The sequence below is a fragment of the Chroicocephalus ridibundus genome, chromosome 13, assembly GCF_963924245.1.
Source record: "Chroicocephalus ridibundus chromosome 13, bChrRid1.1, whole genome shotgun sequence".
In the NCBI taxonomy this organism is placed as follows: domain Eukaryota; kingdom Metazoa; phylum Chordata; class Aves; order Charadriiformes; family Laridae; genus Chroicocephalus; species Chroicocephalus ridibundus.
In genome coordinates, this window is record NC_086296.1 from 7,818,460 (window position 1) to 7,838,732 (window position 20,273).

General features: G+C 39.8%; 1 protein-coding gene across 2 annotated transcripts in view; it reads right to left on the reverse strand.

Annotated features, from left to right (window-relative positions):
* Window positions 1-20,273, reverse strand: part of TMEM132D (transmembrane protein 132D) — a 264,248-nt gene that overhangs the window by 182,928 nt on the left and 61,047 nt on the right. Inside the window, exon 2 of one of the 2 annotated variants that reach the window (XM_063351403.1) lies at window positions 19,020-19,908. The exons of the other annotated variant lie outside the window; for it this stretch is intronic. Within the exon in view, the coding sequence (XP_063207473.1) occupies window positions 19,020-19,908 (889 nt within the window). The remainder of the gene's footprint in view (window positions 1-19,019; window positions 19,909-20,273) is intronic. 2 annotated transcript variants of the gene reach the window in all.

Sequence of the window (20,273 nt, forward strand, 5' to 3'; positions counted from 1 at the left end):
AAAGTCTAAACCTGTTCAGCCAAATAATGAGATTTTTCAGGTATTCCAATTGTTTTATCCACTTCATTATTACAAGATTTCAAAGCCATGCAAAAAGCACTTCTCCACAGATATCTGCCTTAGAGAATTTTTAACTGAAAGTTAATATATTCCCCTATCAAAAGGGTCACGAAGCTAGAACAATACAATGAAGGAAATTCCCCACTATTCCCTCATTAATATACATTGGAAAACTTACACTAAATTCATGACACTGACCAACATGTACAGGATCCTGCATGACCTAAAATATGCTCCCAGCTGTGACAAATGTGTGAAGTCCTAGGGTTGGGTTTCTTTATCACATTTCAGCAAAGGTTGGATATCTGCATGGTCACAAGCTGCTAGGAAGCCTTGCTAGCCATTTGACATGCTATGCATGAGAATTGTTGAGGGTCTCCAAAAGCCTAAGGAGGCTGCAGGTCACCAGAGCGAGGTGTGTTCAGTGCAATGATTTCCTGGACATATTTCTAACAGCACAAGCTACCTCAACTGTGTCATCTGTTTAGAGCTCAGGGAGTACAAAACTCTGACCATTCCTTCGGCAGCAAGAAATAAAATACTAAATGCTTCAGTAAAACAGAAAGTTGTTCATGCCTCCAGTTCTGGGTCTGTATCAGTCCTACATCTGTATAATCTCTAATGTTTAAAAATAAAAAAATAAAAAATAATAATATGACGCCAATATTCAAAACCATGTGGTAGTTGAAATCCTTGCACTCTGAGATTTTGTGCACCCTGACTCATCCCTGTGCCATTTCCAAATAACGCAACCTCATTAGTGAATGTGTATAAATGTTTGCACAGGTCGCCTCAGTTTGCTTCCATGAATTTATGTGTGCAACAAAACCAGTGCATACATGTTGGCATGTGCTATGATATGTTGTCCCAAACAAAATTATCCCTCTGAAACTACCTGCTTTCTATTGACTTCAGGCCATCACTATACTGTGTAGGAAGCAGCTTTGCTGCCCAGTTTTGAACTCCACCAGTGGCTCCAAGGCATAGTAAGTTACTACTGGGTTCCCAAAACGTTGTACTATTGCAAGTCTTCTACAACTCCTGTAAACAGCACTTCTTTGAAATTAATCTATTTCTGAGAAATGCTAGAAATCACACTGGTTGCAGTCTTCCCAGACTGGTACTGGAAAAAGCATCCCCTGTAACACATCACTGACTCTGGCCTGAAGGCTGAGCATCCTTGTCTTTGTTCCTTCCTTCTCCCTCCCCTCCAGCTCACCTTGGCCCTCAGAATATTGCCCTTGTAGTGTGCAATCTGGCACTTGTCTGAATGCTTGAACGCTTGGGAAAAAAAGAAAAGTCTGCTTTCTGCTCCTCCAGCATCTGTGTTAAAGATGGAAATGATGCTGAAGGAGAGACTGTATTATCAGAAGAAGGTCTTTTAGTCAAAAAGAGCCAGGATATATGAAAGAGGTAAATACAATAGCTGCTTTTGCTGAAACTCTGTTTCAAGTTTATATTGTTCCTTCCAGCAGCTTTGATGTTTATTCTCTTCATTGTAGCTCCTTTCTCTCTTAGTAATGCACATACCTATAACTCACCTCCCTCCCCCTTCCATGTAAGCAGTGGAAGGCCTATTTAAACATTTCTCTGAATTACAGTGGTAATATTGAAAATTGACTTTTCCCTTCTGGGTTTGAATTTGACCACAAACAATTGCTTCAGCTGGTGGCAACTGACATTTTTCTTTTGCATTACACAGATTGCTCCAACCTACAGACTGGCAAAGCAATTACTGTCTCCACAGAAGCTAGATCACAGGTACATTTTAGAAAGGGTATCTTAACATAGAATTTATTTCTTTTTCATTTTACATTGATAAATCAAAGTCAATTAGCATTTCTTGTTGCAGAGAAAAAGAAGCCTTCATATGTGAACTCTAAAAGTTAAGAACTAGAGGCAAGCAATCCTATCCTTTAAGTAAAATAATAAACAAAACAAGCAAGGAGAAACCCACCAGATGACTTAAAGCCATTTTCAGTATCTGTAAGCTTGAGTAATGAATACTTAAAATAGGCAATTCCCCAAAAAGAAGACAATACTTAAACCAAAACACTTCAGAGCTTTTAGGTATTACATCCAAAGATTTGTAGAGATGTCCTTTTGGTGATAATCCTTTACAAAGCATGTTGCACCAAAGTTCACAGGACATAGTGGAGAAAGAAATGGGAAGACCACAATGAGGTAAAGTAGGAGAATAAAGTTTCCCTATGTTATTTAGGCACAGACTTCTTTTCTCCTTGTATTAGATAAATGCACAATCACATAGATAAGGCACAGAGAACCACTGAAGTAGCTACATAATATTTTGTGAGACAGATCCTCTGATTTCACTGCAAGAGAACACAAGAATTTGCACGGGCTGAAGATTTCTGCCCAGTACAGCTTGTATGGAAGCAAATCCACTGCATTGTCCTTGTTAGAACATGGGAAGAATTACCCCTTTGTTTTTGAAAAACATGAGAATGTAGAAGTTTTTACTCATGAAAGAGCTTTTAACATAAACTAACTAATGCAAACAAAATAACGCTCAGATTTGGACACAGCCTCCAAATAGTCAACCTCTACCAAAATACTGAAAACAAACTCTATACCGATAATAACTCTGTACTCAATGCTTTTAAGTATTCTCCCATAAATGTATCACTAACCCTATGTTTCAGTAGTGAAGCTTTGCAAGATATCTACAGCAGGGTATACAGTGTACTAAATGTACAAGAGTATTATCAATTTGGGCAATGACACTAAATACCTCGTCTCAGGGTGTGTGTAGTTTTTAATATCCTAAAGACAATGCTTCCTATGTTGACTGCCAGCATCATCATTTTAAATTAACTGTTACAGACTTAGATCGGATTATATCTAGTATAATACACTTCTGATGAATTATTTTGTGCAATGGAATATCTACCATAGGCTATTACTATTGATATTCTTTGCAATGGAGTTAAAGAAACCAGCCAGCATAGACATCGATTTCATAACAGTAGCTCTGCTTTCCTACATTTTCATAGGATTTCCATGCCATGGAAAGTGGGTCTTGATGTGGCAGCCAGAAAATAATATATGGGAAACACATTGCAGAGCAATAGGTTGGGAAAGACCACTGAAATGAAACAGGGTAGAGAGGTGCAAAGCAAGCATACTGTAAGAGATGCAGCTAATGAGTCAGCCTGGGTCACCGCAGGCTTCAGGATATGATGCTGTGAAGCGAAATACTACTTAGGACTGTAACCATGACGGCAGGATGGACTCCATGCAAGACTAGGAGACAGAAACTCTTGCCAGTGCACGAACTTGCTCGAGGAGAAAGGAGTGCTCAGGTTGGCACCGCTCCCCTGCACAGAACGTCTTTTTGGCTGCTCTAGTGATAAGAATGAGATAAGGGCCTAGAAGATACAGTGGATCCACCTGTCACAAAAAGGCAAGAACGTTAGAGGGTTTTTTCCTGTGAAAAATTAGCTTTTTATTAAGTAAGGCTTTGCTGAATGTAGAAAAGTAAAAATAAAAGCTGTTGACAAGTCCAGAGTTCAGCAGCTTTCAGCTAAGGATATCAGATTTTCAATTGCCAAAACACTGATGGGAAATGGGTGGGGAGGGTGTATGTGTGTGTGTTAAACCAAAAATTGAATTTTTGTTGTGCTGTTGACTTTTTCATCAGGAAAATAATCACAGAATCTTCAGTTGGAAGGGACCTCTAGAGATCATCTAGTCCAACTCCCCTGCTAGAGCAGGATTGCCTAAACCACATCCCTCAGGGCTGCATCCAGGCGGGTCTTGAAAGTCTCCAGAGAAGGGGACTCCACACCCTCCCTGGGCAGCCTGTTCCAGTGCTCTGTCACCCTCACCCTAAAGAAGTTTTTCCATGTATCTGAACGGAACTTCCTATGTTCCAACTTGTGCCCATTGCCCCTCGTCCTGTTACTGGGAACCACTGAAAAGAGTCTGGCTCCATCCTCCTTAAACCCACCCTTCAGATACTTGTATGCCATAATAAGGTCTCCCCTCAGCCTTCTCTTCTCCAGGCTAAAGAGTCTGAGCTCTTTCAGCCTTTCCTCATAAGGGAGATGCTCCAATCCCTCAAACATCTTAGCTGCCCTTCGCTGGACTCGCTCCAGCAGTTCCCAGTCCCCCTTGAACTGGGGAGCCCAGAACTAGACACAGTACTCCAGTTGTGGCCTCACCAGTGCAGAGTAGAGGGGGAGAATGACCTCCTTCGACCTACTGGCCACACTCTTCCCTATGCAGCCCAGGATTCCATCGGCCTTTTTGGCAACAAGGGCACATTGTTGGCTCATGGATAATTTACTGCCTACCAGGACCCCCAGATCCTTCTCCTCAGAACTACTTCCCAGCAGGTCCACCCCTAACCTATACTGGTGTTTAGCATTCTTCCTCCCCAGGTGCAGGACCTTGCACTTGCTTTTGTTGAAGCTCATTAGGTTCTTCTCTGCCCAGCTCTCCAGCCTGTCCAGGTCACGCTGGATGGCAGCACGGCCCTCTGGAGTGTCAGCCACCCCTCTCAGTTTGGTATCATCAGCAAACTTGCTGAGGATACACTCTGTCCCATCATCCAGATTATTAATGAATATACTGAACAAAATTGGACCGAGTATTGACCCCTGGGGGACACCACTGGTTACAGGCCTCCAACTAGACTCTATGCCACTGATCACAACCCTCTGAGTTCTGTCACACAGCCAGCTCTCGATCCACCTCACTGTCACCTCATCTAGCCCGTACTTCCTCAGCTTCCTAATGAGGATGTTATGGGAGACAGTTTCAAAAGCCTTGCTGAAGTCAAGGTAGATGACATCTACGGCTCACCCCTCATCCAGCCAACCAGTTATAACATCATAGAAAGCTATCAGATTGGTCAAGCATGATTTACCCTTCATAAATCCATGTTGACCACTTCCAATAACTTCCTGTTCCTCAACGTGTTTAGAGATAACATCCAGAATGAGTCGCTCCATTACCTTCCCAAGGACAGAGGTGAGACTAACCGGTCTGTAGTTCCCTGAGTCCTCCTTCTTGCCTTTTTTGAAGATTGGAGTGATGTCAGCCTTCCTCCAGTCCTCAGTCCTATCCAATTAAGTTTTCCTAGAAGGCCTAGGAACCAATCATATTCTTGGAACAAAGAAAAATAAAACAACTTGATGGACAGGAAAGGCAATTGCCTCAGATATAACATTTGACAAAGCTGGAAAGCACAAAGGAACAATAGATAGTAGCAAGAATAAAACTATATAAATAAGCTCAGGGAGAAAATATACAGATCATTTGTTTGAAAGTAGTTAACATCAAGAACAGATGAAGGTATCTTTTCAAGCAGTGGGGGTGGCAGGAATAGTAGGCTAGGAAGACATCTAAGTGACACTGCTTGCCTTATGGTTGGCAACACAGCAACAAAGAAAAGAGAGAGAAAACTGGTCTGAGAAGTGACAGGTGCTGTGGAAACAGGAGGAGGAAGAGGAAGCAGTCCCCCAGGGAGCAGTGCAGGGAGATTGAAATGAAACGTCTCTATGCAAGGTCGGCCGGGACAAAGATCGTCCTCAGCTCCCTCAGATTCTGGGGTATTCCAAAGTCAAACACAGATCAGCAGAGGAAAGAGTGCTTTGGGATCACACCGTCGTCCCGGGTTAAAACCCCATATCCATCTGGCTGAAGAAAGGGCTTGTTTCCAGAGGATCTCTGGGCATGCAGGACGCTTGGGGAGGTGAGCTGCCAACACCCAACATGGCTAACAAAGAGCTACAGAGGGTATGTTAAATAGATAATCCTAGTTTCAAATTGTACTCACTTTTGTTTGATTTTTTGCCATTGTTCCCCATACAGTGAAGCTGAGGATTCACTCATGTACTGTATTTTAACAATGAGCAAGAAGAGATGGGTGAATTTTATGATTTCTACAGACATGAAAGATCTTTTGTTTGGAAAGTTGATATCCATGAATAAGCGGAATTTGATAAAGTAACAAGACAATTTATTAAAATAATCCATGGCTTTACATAGGTGTTATAAGGATGTGTCAGATCTGTTTCTTTAAGAAAAGTAATACATTTAAATATCTAAAAGGGCTCAGATTTGCCATTAGGAATGGGGAACTAATGTTACATTTCTCTGTGATCCAAAATGCACTTTGATATTGCCTGAAGCATTTCATATGTGTGTGTTCATTCCGGATAACTGTTACCCTTAAAAATGTTAATGTAACATTGTCAGAAATTAAAATATTTCAATAATTTCAAACAAAAAATGTTACTTCTCCCCTACCCGCCTGAAATGTCTTTTATTCCTCAATGCACTTTACCTTTATTTTTAAAAGTATTTTTGAAAATAGAAAAAATCCTTAACTGGATGGAAATTAATGTTTTACTAGAATATTAGAGGAAGAGAAAGGACATTTATTGACCTAAAGTTTTACAAGAGTGTTCTACATATTTAGCCAACAAAGGTAAAAAGAGGGCAATAGCCAGATAGTTTTATGTGAAGATATACAAAATTGGGCACACCAACAAGAATATAGGAAGAGAATACCAGACCCAACATCCAGCTCCTAAACTTGTCAGTAATAACTAGGAAAGTACAAGAAACTGGAATGGACATGGTCATCACAACCAGACCTGGCAGAGGGATTCCTGACAGACAGCTGGAAGGCTGATAAAAGACGTCTATAGCTTTTTGCCACCATGTGACTTCATACAGTGGCTGGGGCACATCAGAGCTAGAAAGTTTGCATGGGGTTTTCACCAAGCCTTGCTTTAGAAATAGACATCCAAAGTAGACACGAACTCAGCATTGTGACAGCCCCTGAACTTTCTCAAGGGGCATGTTTCCCTGTCCCACAACAGCAGCATGAAACTGTTTTACTCTCAAGGAAATGGGAGGCAGATGGGCAGTGACCACAGCGAGGGCTGTCTCTGGCCCCACGCTCAGAATAGACATTGGTGCGAGATGTATAATGCCCTGGTCCTGATAAAACAATGAGAAATCCCTGCACAGATCAGACAGCATTAGGGAGAGCGTGTGCACAGCGAAACGCTCTGTGTGTTATCTCAAAACACAGTGTTTGATGCTTCTTTATCTGTGTTAACACACCTTAAAGTCATGCTGTTCCCTGTACGATGCCCTCACCCAAACCCTTCTTCCTGTTGGCTTCACTTTATCAGTCAGTTCGGGATTTAAGTACATCACCATGACATCTCCCACTATTAGGTGAAAGTGTGATGGATGACAGGAGCAGCACCTGCAAACAAGGTGGCTCGCACCTTGTCAGTGCCAATCACACTTACCATCTGTCTTCCATTTATCTAGCACAGACCTGACAGCCTTCTTTCATATTGTTTCATTTCTTACCACAAAGGAGTCTCTAACGTTTTCTCCATTGAGAACTGAAAAGTTCTACAGGAAGAAAATAAAATTCAAAGACATCGATTCCAGAAATTTAACCTACCGGACCCCAAATCTCTCCACTCCTAAGAACAAAACAGAAAATTAACCACCAAACAAAAAAAAAAACCCCACCAAAACAAGAAACCCCTTATTTCTCAGCTATAACCAAGCTAAGCTGATTTTCTTCATCTCACTAAGTTAATGAAAGTTATATTGAAAAAAATAGTTTTCCCTAACTAAATCTCCCAATGTCTCCATAATGTACCAGGAACAGTAATTTTAAGTACTCTCTTGATCAGCAATCCAGTAGTGCAATCCCAAATAGTGCATTTTTTTGAATGAGAAAAAAAATAAATCCTAGAAAAGCAAGGCTTCAGTGTCAAAGAGCTCCCATTACTGTAATGTTTCTTCATTATCAAGTGATTAGGAAAGGAACACTAGCCGAAACAGACCCCTTTCAGCAGGACAAGCAAAATAAAGCTACGCAGGCTATAACTGATGGATTGAACCACGACCACACAGCCCACTCGTACATTTGTATGCAGCAGCACAGAGACTATCCAGTGCAAGCAGCACCATTATCCTGGTATATGTCAGCAGAACATCAATGTACTGGTCACACGGCTTCATGTTTATTGACGGTCAACGAACTGTGCTTACTTCTTGCAAAGGAGTCAGTCTTTGTTCTGCATGTATTGACAGTAGGGCAGTAGGCCTTGGAGCACGACTGTAGCTCTTAGGTACTACTGCAGTGCAACAGACCATAATAGTAACAGTCAGCTGTTAAGACTACTCATGTGAGTAATGGCTTGCTTGATCTGCCTTTCAGTTTTTTAACACCTGCTCAGTCAACATGACTACGATTCTCAAGACAGAGGATCTTAACTGGAATAATTTAAACATAAAGAACCATTTTCTTCTTAATATAATCTGACAGTGCAACAGGAGGTAACAGAGTGCCCTAGAAGTCAATAGTTTTTCAGGACTTGTCTCCATACTGCTACTGACAATTTTGGGGCCATTAGCAAGTCACTTAGAAATGCAGGAAAGCTATTTCCCCATCTAGAAGATGGGGAAAATTATATTTGCTTGACTACCTCATAAACAGGCTATGAAAGTTAATTCATACTTGTCTAGTATGCTGAACACATCAGAAAATAAGAAAAAAAAATCAGTCTGAGAGTGGAGTCTTTTAGCAGCCAGTGGCATAGGTGTGATTTCACCTGAGCACTACTTTAGAAATGCCATCACTGTACAAGCTTAAATTAGAAAATAACACTTATTAAAATGAAACAATAAAAACACAAGACAGTCATCATCCTAGGTGCCAATACATAACTCCCACTTACTTCAATATGTCACTTAGTTTATGCCACTGAATACAATCCGACTGAAGTGTCAGCCTGGGATACCATCAAGAGTGATACACCTTGTGAAAGGCCACCTTTACAAAAAGGGCAAACCAAGCTACAAGGCCTGGAAACCTTGAGGACACTGTAAACTTGCTGTTTAAATTCTCAAAGTACTGCTAAATAGTGTCAGGCATTGTTGCCTTTCCTAAACAGTCACTTTGCCTCTAGTCTATGTAAAAAAAGGCTCAGACTGCTGTATCTTTTATCCTCTTTTCCCTCTGAAGGAAGGATTAGGTGGGTCCTAACTTTTCAGATCTCCTTAGCACCAGAAACTGTCTTTCAGTCATTCCTTAACATTTTGCCAAAGACATTTTACCAAACTTGGCTAGCGAAAGAGGCAAGAAGAGGGCAGAAAGATCACATCTCCTGAAGTCACCTTAAATGCACCTAAAAATCAGAGTCATATTCAGCCACTAACATAAGATACTTGAATTCTAGATGTTTCTATAATGAGATATAGACTTCCTGATCTGCTAAGGTCATTTTGCCTATGGTACCATCTCTTTGTGAAGAGATTACAGTAAAGGCTCCAAATCCAAAAAAGTGACAAGGCAGGGGAAACAACACATCTGGGGAGCTAACGCTTGCTAAGGGGCGGTGTATTTCCAGTTCAGTAGCCTTTTATATTATTGCTGGACAAGACCATGATCTGGTCAGGTAGCTAACTCAGCCATCTGGGGTGTTTTTTAAAACTGAAGAAAAACATTGGTGGAAAATTTTACATTCCCTACCTGTTCCTTGCAAGGACAAAGGACACAGGAAAAATATTAAATTCAGTTTTACATCAAGATTGAGCAGTGGAACAGCTGAAATTTAGAGGCTGCAATTCAAAAGAATCAAAGGGATTTTAAAATTTAATTATTTTTAATTCCTCTTCTCTCCTTAGTTTTAAATTGGTCAAAGTAGGCCACAAGATCAGTTAAGGGGTGGGGGGAGAGGGGAGAAGTCAGTTATGTATGTCTTGGGGAAGAAAAGATTTTTGGAGTTGTTTAAACCAGAACGTGGCAGGGGACATTTAAGTGACAGAACAAACCAAAGCTATAGAAGAAGGAAATTAAAAATGCATATTAGGATTCTTTTCACTCTGGCAGAAAAGGGACAAATTCAGGGTTGGGACACCATGAAATAGCCACATAATCTAAGGGCTAGAGAAAAGCCCATCTCATTACAGAGTTTTACGGGGCTGATAACCTTCCTGATCACCACTTATTGCCTGATTGTTTCTACTACTAAAATATGATTTAGTTCAGCACTAAGAATAAAATTTGATTTAGCTCAGCACTAGAAGAGCACACAAGCAATTTGATAAAACGTCAGTCTGGTTCAAATTTCCTTGCTGTATAAATTGAGTGCTAACGATCTTGACTCTGCTACCCTCATGTACTTATGCAGCCTTTTTAATGTTTCCTGGATTATTAGTGATCAGTTGTTAGATAAAATGACAAATAAGAGAAGTTCATGTAACCTAAACTCCAAACTCTGGGGGCCCTTTTAGGAAAAATTTTCCTGATTATCAAAGAGCATTGATTATTCACTACCACAATTTCACACTAGTCACTGTGTTCCCACAACTGTCATCAGTACGAAGACATTAAAAATACCACAGGAAGACCACAAACTCTCTCAACATTCTATAAAAGTGGTACCTGTGTATCTCTGACCCCCAAATTTGGTTTACAAATGCAGAAATATCATAGTTACATTTTATACAAAAATCTCCCCTTTCTCACAATATCAGAGTTTTACAAGTTTCCAGTACAACCTTCAGTCATTTCCTAAGAATAATGGTATTTTATACTTTTTATTTCTTTCCTCTGGAAATCTTAAAATAGAATTTGACAGTGAAACCCCAAACTATATATAGATTAGGATAGTGTAGACCAACGTAACAGTATAAAATCAGGATATTTCTTGCTGCTATTGAAGCTAAACTGGATTTTCCAATAACTAGTCACTCAACAGCAACAACTAAAGAAAATATTTAAGGCCACAATGCTATGAACATGAAAGAATATGAGAAACAGAGGCAGGATTCTTTAAGTGGAAAAACAATCCTAATCACTTCCACTAAAGAGTTTATTCTCCTTCACAATTTTTAATGTTGATTGAGAAAATACATACACTAAGAGGAAGATCCTACAAAAGGTTAAATAATTCAGGATTGTTCCAATTCATTGCTGATAGGATATATTTCTCTTTCAAATAAAAACAGAATTCAAACCAATAAGCATTTCAACCATCACTGCAGAAGTGTGCGAGCAGACGACCTGTGGGGTTTAGTGGATTATAACTGTCCTTTGCATTTATTGAATATCTCCTAACCAGAGATCTCAGATACATTCATTCATCTCAGAGAAGCAGCACATCTTACGAAGATAAGATATTTCTTCTAAGCAGATGAGGAAAGCAAAGACTGGGACTTCCTTTTTCAAAACCTATGGTTGGATGCATTTTTATCCCAAATTTTCTTTGGCTGCAGTTGTGATGCCCAAAGGTTCCCCTTTCTTTCAATCCCCCATGCGCCAGCAGGCTCACCACAGGCCCTATCATCTTGTCAGCCACAGTCTGTGACTCCTCTGAAAGTTAATTTCAGAGCTCAGCATCCCCATAAAACACCCATCGATTTCACATTCGATGCAGAAGAAAACAGAATTTTGGTTTGATGAATTTCAGTGCCTAACTTTAAAGGATTTAAATTTGAAGATCACATGTACAGATCTAAACAGATAAACTCAGTACAAAATATCAGAGAGGGACGTCTACTTCTTCAAGGCCCACATTTTAGTAGATGCCACTTCGAAGACAGTACGTACAGAATCGAGAAGCATGCACTACCTTGTAGGCTATTAGGTCCCTTTTATATCCTGTGTGCCTGGGCAAATGGATGGAGTGCTGGTGGACTGCTTATTTGAATTCAGATAACTAAATTCTATTTAAGTGTGATTTTGGAGCATCAAATTTTTTTTAGATTGGTCTTAGACTTCCATGTGGCAATGAAAAGCGCATGACAGACCTAGAAATACCAAAACTCATCTCCCAATTACTTCTGTCAATCACAAGGTTTTTCTTCTTCTCTTGGAGTTTATTTTTCCACTCCAGCAGCATCTCTTGAATGCATTAGGTCACATATATAAAGGAAAAAGCAGGGCTAAGCAGACAACATAATTAACTAATTTTCCTCTATTTAGATCTTCATACAAAACCATTCCAATTTCTGGCAATAAAATGCTGGTGAAAAGGTCCTCTGTTTGAAACACATAATTCCCATACCCCTTTGCACTCCTACAACATCCTCTACTGCACAATGCATGTTCTCACTTCTTACCATCATCTCCCATGCTTGCAGTGAGGTTATCACACACTATAATATAAACTTAGCTGATCTCAGTAGGGAAGAAAGCACCTTGCCAGGAAAGAGAAAAGAGTGAAAGCCCCAGGTAGGCAGGAGAGCAAAAAAGAACCATTTGGAAAGTGTATATTTTGCATATAAATCTACTTGCCATAGGAGAGCAAAATAGTAAGAGCGCTTTCACTCTGCACACACTTATATCAGCCCACTGGAAGCTGACTTCAAGCCTAATCCTGGAGCACCTTGGGCTGCAGTACTGGTAGGTGAACTCTATTGGATGCTCATTGAAAAGTGTAATTACTCCCATGCTTTTGCTGCAGACACTTTAGGCAAAGCAGATGAACTGGGGGGAAAAAAAAAAAAACCAACAAAAAAACCACAAAACAAACGAAAAAACTCCCACCAAACAAATCGCAGTGGAATTGGGCTCCACCAGATAATCAAAGGTTACAACTCTCTCCTCAGGTGCTACAAATTAGAGAAAAGGCATGCAACAATAGCAACACAAACTACATTGCAGTTTAAACTAAAACCAGAACACACTTCTCATAAATGGACGCAGCATTAGATCCTGCATCCCTCCCTGCGCACCAGGATGCTTCACCCTGCCCTGTCTGACACTGGCACTCTCAGCCCTATGGTCAGTTTCTGACAAAGTCCACATCACAACGTGAAAAGAGATGGATGCAACAAAAAGGCACATTTTCTAACGTCCAGGTAAACTCTGGTATCCTGGATTCCATTTCAGAATGAAGAAGTGACAAGAATGTTTTTCTAGATTTTTCGGGGGTGGGGGATCAAATCAGGTTTGAGAAACTAGAGGATCTATAATCCTCAGTTGCTGTCAGAACTTCATTTACTTCTTTAAGGGTAACAACTGTATATGATTTAGCACAGAGGATTCACTAAGTATAATTATGAATTGAAAAGCTGTAAAATAAAAAAAAGCTACATCTTTTTTCACTTGTAAATATATCTATGCCTGACATTAAGTACCTTAAGGCAATTCCATCTCTATCATTTCTTTGTTGATTCATCTCCAGAAACAGGAAAACAAATTTAAAAGGTTGCAAGCAGAAAGTATAAATAGTGTCAACTTAAAACAAACAAACAAACAGGAAGGTTATATTTATTAGTCTCAGCAAAAACATGCTACTAAAAGAGAACTGTATCTACACTGTAGATTCAGAAAACCATGTTGCTAAGTTTGGAAAACTATGGCATCCCTACATATATTAATTGTAATGTATGTAACAGCACAATGTTAATAACCAGCAGTAATTTGGGCTTGCAGCAAACAGGAACTGTAATTGCATAACCACTATAAGCTTTGAAGCATTAATTACCGAAAGTATTTTGAAGGACTGGCATGAAATAATACTTCATATGTTTTCCATTCTAGGCAAAAACTTCAGATAAAGATTTCAATTTCAGTTTCCTTGTATACATACCTTGAAATTTGAAGAAAAATGGTGAAACAAAATAGAGTATTTTCCACAAACTTCAAGGATCTTTCAACCCATTTTAATGGGAAGGATAGAAGTCTTCAGCCTTTTCTGGTCATCAGCATGCAAAAAGATGACAAACCAGTCTCTGGGACTGCACAGGCTGTGTGTCCAGGGCTGGTCAGCCTCAGGGACTCCGAGGTTTGCCTTTGATCCCAGAGGTATGGCTATGGGCTCTACAGCAGTGTTTTGTGGGCTACGATGTACCGCACCATTTGTCTCTCTGCACACAACTCTCCCATGTGTCCAGTTACAAAGAATACAACGAATAATTAATTTGCACTCAAAAGGAGAGAAGATAATAGGATAAAGGCACAGGATACTCAATCACTTATTTTATAAAGGCATTTAATATTGCTTCACTGGGAAGATATAATTGCTTGTACACAGTATGTCATCTTCAAATAATTGTTGATAATAGCAGTGATAAAATGGCTTCAGAGAGGTTAAGTAACTTGGACAAGACCAAAGAGGAAGCAAGTGTGCAATTTAAATTGAGAAATCATTCAGTTTCTTAAGGCTTAGTGCTTTAGTCCAAGCTTACAACCCAGTGCTTACAGCAGTATTCTGTATTTATCCATCATTTACATTTTATCACCTTCTTTCCTTTCCTCTAACTCTCACACCCATACAGAGTCAAGACAAATATTTTTAATTTCTCTGGTTCATTAAAAAACAAAACCTAGACCTTGGCCCTTACGGTCCAACTCTTTCACAAAATTAAAAACAGTTCATCAGTTTCATGTTCATGACTCTAAATCTTCCATTGCGCAGAACAGCAGTATGAGTAAAAAAAAAACAAAAAAAAAACCCCACACACTAAAGGTACCTTTCCCTATATATTTTAGTATTTACCAGTTTTTCTAGGAGGTTCCCCTTGGAGCCAATTTCCTATTACAAAAGGGATAGAGTTTACTCTAAAGATAATTGCTTTGAAACAAAAAATATTCAGTAGCAATGAGTAATTTTTGCCTTTTGGTTGCTTTGCATGGATGCTTCTTCTTTTTTGACCTGTATATCCTATATTTTCCATCTGTTCAAGCCATGATTTCCAGTCCACTGGAGCAAAAGCAATGGTAAAAGCATTTTGCCAGCAGCCCTTGGCCTCACTTTATGAATACAGTTCCAAGTCTTGCTGCCACTCAAGGTAGAGCTTCTAAAAATAAGTGACTGTTTCAAAATAAAAATTAATACCATTTTCTCACAAAAGGCGGAGGGGTGGGGTGGAGGTGGGCACTTTCCTTTATCAGAGAGGAGATCAGAGTGAGAAGAGACCAGATAGATGCCGCACATGCTGGCTTTATTGATATTTACAATATAGGAGCAGAAACCGTAAGGACAATATCCATACAGCACACAACAGCCACCAGCACTCCACTTTTTGTTCCAAGAAGCAGGACTGCATAGAGGACACAACATCGAAGTAGTCACTATTCCCAGCACTCCCAGGTTAGAGAAGGGGAAAGGAGAGGGAAGCAGATTAATTGACTTGCGCAGATTAACTGACTTGCTTAAAGTCCCACTGGAAGTTTATGGATTATTGGGTACCAAATCTGTATCTGCAAGAATTCTGAGGTGCTTATTACATGAGAACAGCTGGCAGTGCTAGCCATATTAGCCTCTTATTAGCCAGCTACAACAGATACCCACAGAATTCATTTATGGTCTTCACAAACTAAGGATCTAGAGCAAGGTTTTATCTACACCCTTGGGATTCCCTTCCAAACCCTGGAACCCCAAAATTGGGAAGAGACAGAAGTTTGTTAGAGCTAAGTCTCGCTTCTGAAGGGGCCTGTCAAAAATCAGTCTGCTGAAACAAGGCATCTGGAAACATGTTACTTCCTCTATAGCCCTTAGAAGAACCCTGACCACATAGTGGGTTTTAATGAGCAATCCTGCGTTCTTCCCATCTAGCTTATATTGCATAACAGGCATAGTTTTTTCATTTAGAAATATACAAACTGGCCATTGTTTGGTGAAAATCCATACATTGTACAGGAAAAAGGGATCATTTGGAAAATACAGAGGGACCTTCTGTGTAACAGCTGAGGCCAGAAACTGCTCTTCCTCTCTTCAAACTGCAGGTTTTTTTCCTTAAATTCACCATTTCTGTCTGAGCGGACAAGGTCTGTGATCCTTTCCTATGTATTATGATCACTTTTTGGTCCATCTCAACTGACAGGACGGAGGACCTTTTACGTGTCTGTGCATGCCTTCATGTTTACATGTTCTAACTGGATGAAGTTTCTTTCAATCTACCTTGACCCAATGTCTGAACCTCTAGAAACCAAGAGAATTTAAAGTTTTAGAGACTTAAAACTCCATCAGGTCACAGAAGAGGTCTCTGATGGCTTTTACACAATGCCAGCTGGAGAGTCTGTTCTGGAATCAGAACAGGCAGCGTACTAAAAATGCACTGTTTGGCGTAGTTGACCATGTCAAAAGAGAATCCATATAGCATAATCATAGAATGGTTTGGGCTGAATGGACCTTTAAAGATCATTTAGTTATGGATAATGGAGATACTAGACTGACATGTCAGATTCCCAATCCTGAAATAGGGCCTTATTTCAGTCAAAGGCTACTTCAACATCTCATTGCTTTGAGTGACATTGACTCCTAAAAGAGGGCCATGAAAAAGGTGGTAGAAACTTGTCTGACACTGGGCTTACAGGAGATCCCAATGTAAAAAAGAATTTAAAACAAAGCATTTAATCAAGCTCAATTTTTGCTCTTAGCTGGTAGTTGCTTTTTCCCTTACAGCAGAAGATACATATAAATTAGCAACCACTGAAAACTGAATTAGAGCTACAAACATGTCGTAGAGGAATGAATGCAGAACATAGACACTACAATTCTGATGAGAAAACAACCAAACAAAAGCTTAGACATGCTGGAGCTAGATCAAAGACAGACAGGCAATGGTGCTTTAGAAGCACAGTAAAACAGATAGTATAACTACTCTGATATTGCAACAGATTCTAGTCTGAAAGGCAGTTACTGTTAGAAAAGCAGGTCAAGAGAAATCACAACTCATGAAAGTGACATGAGTAATAGCAAGATGTTACAGAAGTTTATGTTTTTAAAAGGTAAGAGCAAACTGATGTTTTTGAAGAAGAATATGCCACATTTTTCATTTTGAACTGACATTTTCTGCCGATTTATAGCTTTTGTTTGTTTTGATACCTTAGATCTCAAAATAAAAAGCTAAATTTCAAACACATTGTTTCCTTTTTGTTCCAGAAAATTAATTTTAGTAGCATTCATATAAAAGTTCAGTTGTTCAATTTTCATCCTAATTTAAACAAAACAAGATTTTTAAAAATTTTATAAACCTACATATAATTATCATGGTTGTAACTAGCTGTACTTTCAACTGATCACAGCTCACGAAATTATAGATGCTTTGAAGTCATATTTCTAAGACCCTGCATTTACAGAGTAAAACCAATGAAACATTCTTACTTTAGTTTTCTCTTAGATAGAAAATGGTTTTAATGTTTATATTTAAAACAATTTTCATATGTAGTAAAAGTTTCCATGCATGTCTGAAGTAATATCCCTTTAAAGTCATTAGTATAGAAAAAGATAGAAAGGCATCCCTGAACGCTTACTATGAGGACCTCGGATTGTCTGTCTTGAAATTAGTCACTTGGGAAAGAACTTAAATCTTAGGCAGATTGCCTCAGAAAACGAAAACCTGATATGGTAAGGAGAGTAGATATCCTACTGGCGTTTGCCCTCTACTACATGATTGGGAAATAACTGTCCTTGAGTCAGCAACTAAGTGCGGTGGTTATTCAGTTTATATATTACACACTTGCAAAGTAAAAATGACCTGATTTTATGGCAAACCGCTTCCCCCAGAAGCCCCCCACAAATCTCCTGTGGAAGAGGGAGTGGAGAGAAAAAGAAAAAAAAAAAGAAAAAAAAACCACAACAGAGAATGATTAGTTTGCGCCCTTACGTCAGCAGAGTCAAATCTGACTTCCACCTTACTCCAGTATGAGGTATACATCCAAGTTCAACAATGTTGCATCTACAAATCTGTGCCATTTTAATAACTGAGTCCTGAAACATATCTAGGTGACTACGGCCAGAGATTTTTGGAGTTTGAGATGTGTAACCACCAAAGAAAGGGGAGTGTATTTTGTTTCAAGTCAGAGTAGGATATAATTTCTTAGGTGAAGGCACCAAGCCTCTCTAGTGCTCAGCACAGCTGTTGGCTATGGTGTACCTGTGACATTTGTAAGAGTGGGGAGTTCACTGCTCCCTCTTATGACACACCTCTTCTGTTGGAGGTGTGTCTTGTGAGCCTTTGTGAGCTTTGGCACCAATGGTCATTTCTAGGACAAACACCCAAGATAAATCATTCTTAGTCTCAGAAGCCAGAGTACGACATTTACCTCAAGTGCTAAAAGAGCTGACATGAGTCATTGGTAAGGGATAAACGAATTAAGTCAGCTCTACACCCACCAATCTTCCATGAGTCAGCCACACAACCCTAGCTTATAGTGCTGCAACACAGAGTGGCAAGCTTGAAAAGAAAAGGCAACTGGACAGTCTCACTTGCATGCAATGCACATCTGCTCTTAGTTTGCTACATACAGCCTCATAGTCTTTGCTGCTCTTTCTCATATTATATTGGTGGTTATAGTGAGCTATAGTAATACCGCAGGTGCTTGGAAAGCAACAAAGTAAATCAATGCAGCACCTCATGTTACATTCAAAAAATAACCACCACCACCCTCAGGTATTTTTTATTTTCAGAAATGGTTTTGGTATATCAATGATACTTAGGAACCTCAAACATCCTATAAAACAGAACCAGACTTACAAGAAGTTGGGCAGAGATGTTTAAGCATATAAATCCTACTTAGATGCCTAATTCTTGCTCACTTCCTATAAATACCTTTGCGGATTTGAGCTTTGCTAATCTTAACATGAGTTCAATGGTGAGATTAGGAGTGCTGCAAACTCCAGCTCAGGAGACTTTAAATGTTATCTCCTATTAGCACATAGATAGGTCCCAGCTCTACTATTTCAATTTTTATAAGAAGTACTCAAAGGACAACTTCAAGAAAAAGCCTTTCTCACTCAAAGAGATCACCTCTCAGACCATTCATACAATATTAGACTGAACAATAGGAGAAGCGTTGAGTCAACCAACTGCAATACAGTTTTTGTAGAGCAGCAACTGAAGGATTGTTAGGCAATTTATACATGAGAAAGTGACTTCCCATAGTAAGAGCAGAGAAACAAAAAATAAGGTACTAAAGAAACACAAAACAACCTTACCTCAGTGTGAATTGATCTTCTGTTGAATTTTTAGCAACAGATACCAGGAAAGTCAAAATGTCACCTTGCTTGACAGTCTTTGGTGTATACTGGATGGCAATATTATTATCCAATCTCATTTCATTTAAAGAAGGGCCAGCATGTGTCTGGTAAAGGAAAACACTTCCAATCCTCTGCAAGGGAGGTCCTGACTCATCAATGTCATTGCGCCCTGGTCGGATACCATTACTTTTCCTTACATCCTCCTTGGTGCATTCCCCTTTCTCATCTCCTGGTTGTATGGCATAGTAAAGCTCCACCGGGCTCCCTTCAGACTGCTCCATTAGTTTCTTACGGCCAGCAACAACCGTAGGGGGGTTAAACCAGCTCAGCAGGAGCTCCAGCTCTGCCACACACAACCCCAGATCCCCTTGCAATCTGCAGCTGCCTCTGACTTCCCGCGTCTCTCGGAAGGCAAACACCCGCAGGCAGGGCAGCCGTTCTGTGGTGCTGTAGTCATCCCAGTCCCTGCCCACGATGTAGAACAGGACCTGGACTTTGGGCTTGCTTGGGTAAATTTTGTCACTCATTATGAAGGCCTTAAGTTTCCAATTAAAGGAGAACTTGTTAGTAGATCCAAATGGATTTGAAGACAACATTAAGTCCTGGGGCACTACTTGTTCAATTGAAAAAGGTCCATAGCTGGCATTTAACACAGGTGGCCTCTTGGATTTGTAGATCAGAAAGGATTCCACTCGGGACTGCAAGCTAGAATTCCTCATAATATCCTGGTTGGCTTCCTTAAGAAAGAAGGAAACATCCGCATTGTGGATACGATAGGTCACGGGCAAGTAAGTTGGCAGTAAAGAAAATCTCTGTATACTCTCCAGGATCCCTCGACTTTCAGTCACTGTTGAAAGGAAAGGAGAGTTTAAAAGATCAGATCTTCAAGTCATACTATGATATAACCTCGTTGACTTTACTGAGGGGATTGACAGAGCTGTAGCTGATATTAGTGGCAATAGCAAGCATCACCAATCCATGCAGAAGTAGCCTAGGTAGATGATGATTTATCTAGTTAGCTTGAAAAACAATAGGCTATGATACGTTGTTCTACATGGCAGATAGATTAAAAGAAGTAGCTTGTGTAGGTTTACCCACGCCAAAGGTCACACCTTCACTTGCAACATACATTTATTATTGGAGAGCAAAATTACCCAGTCAGCACCTGCGACATAAGACCATTGCGCAGGCACATTTAAAAAGGAATTTCAT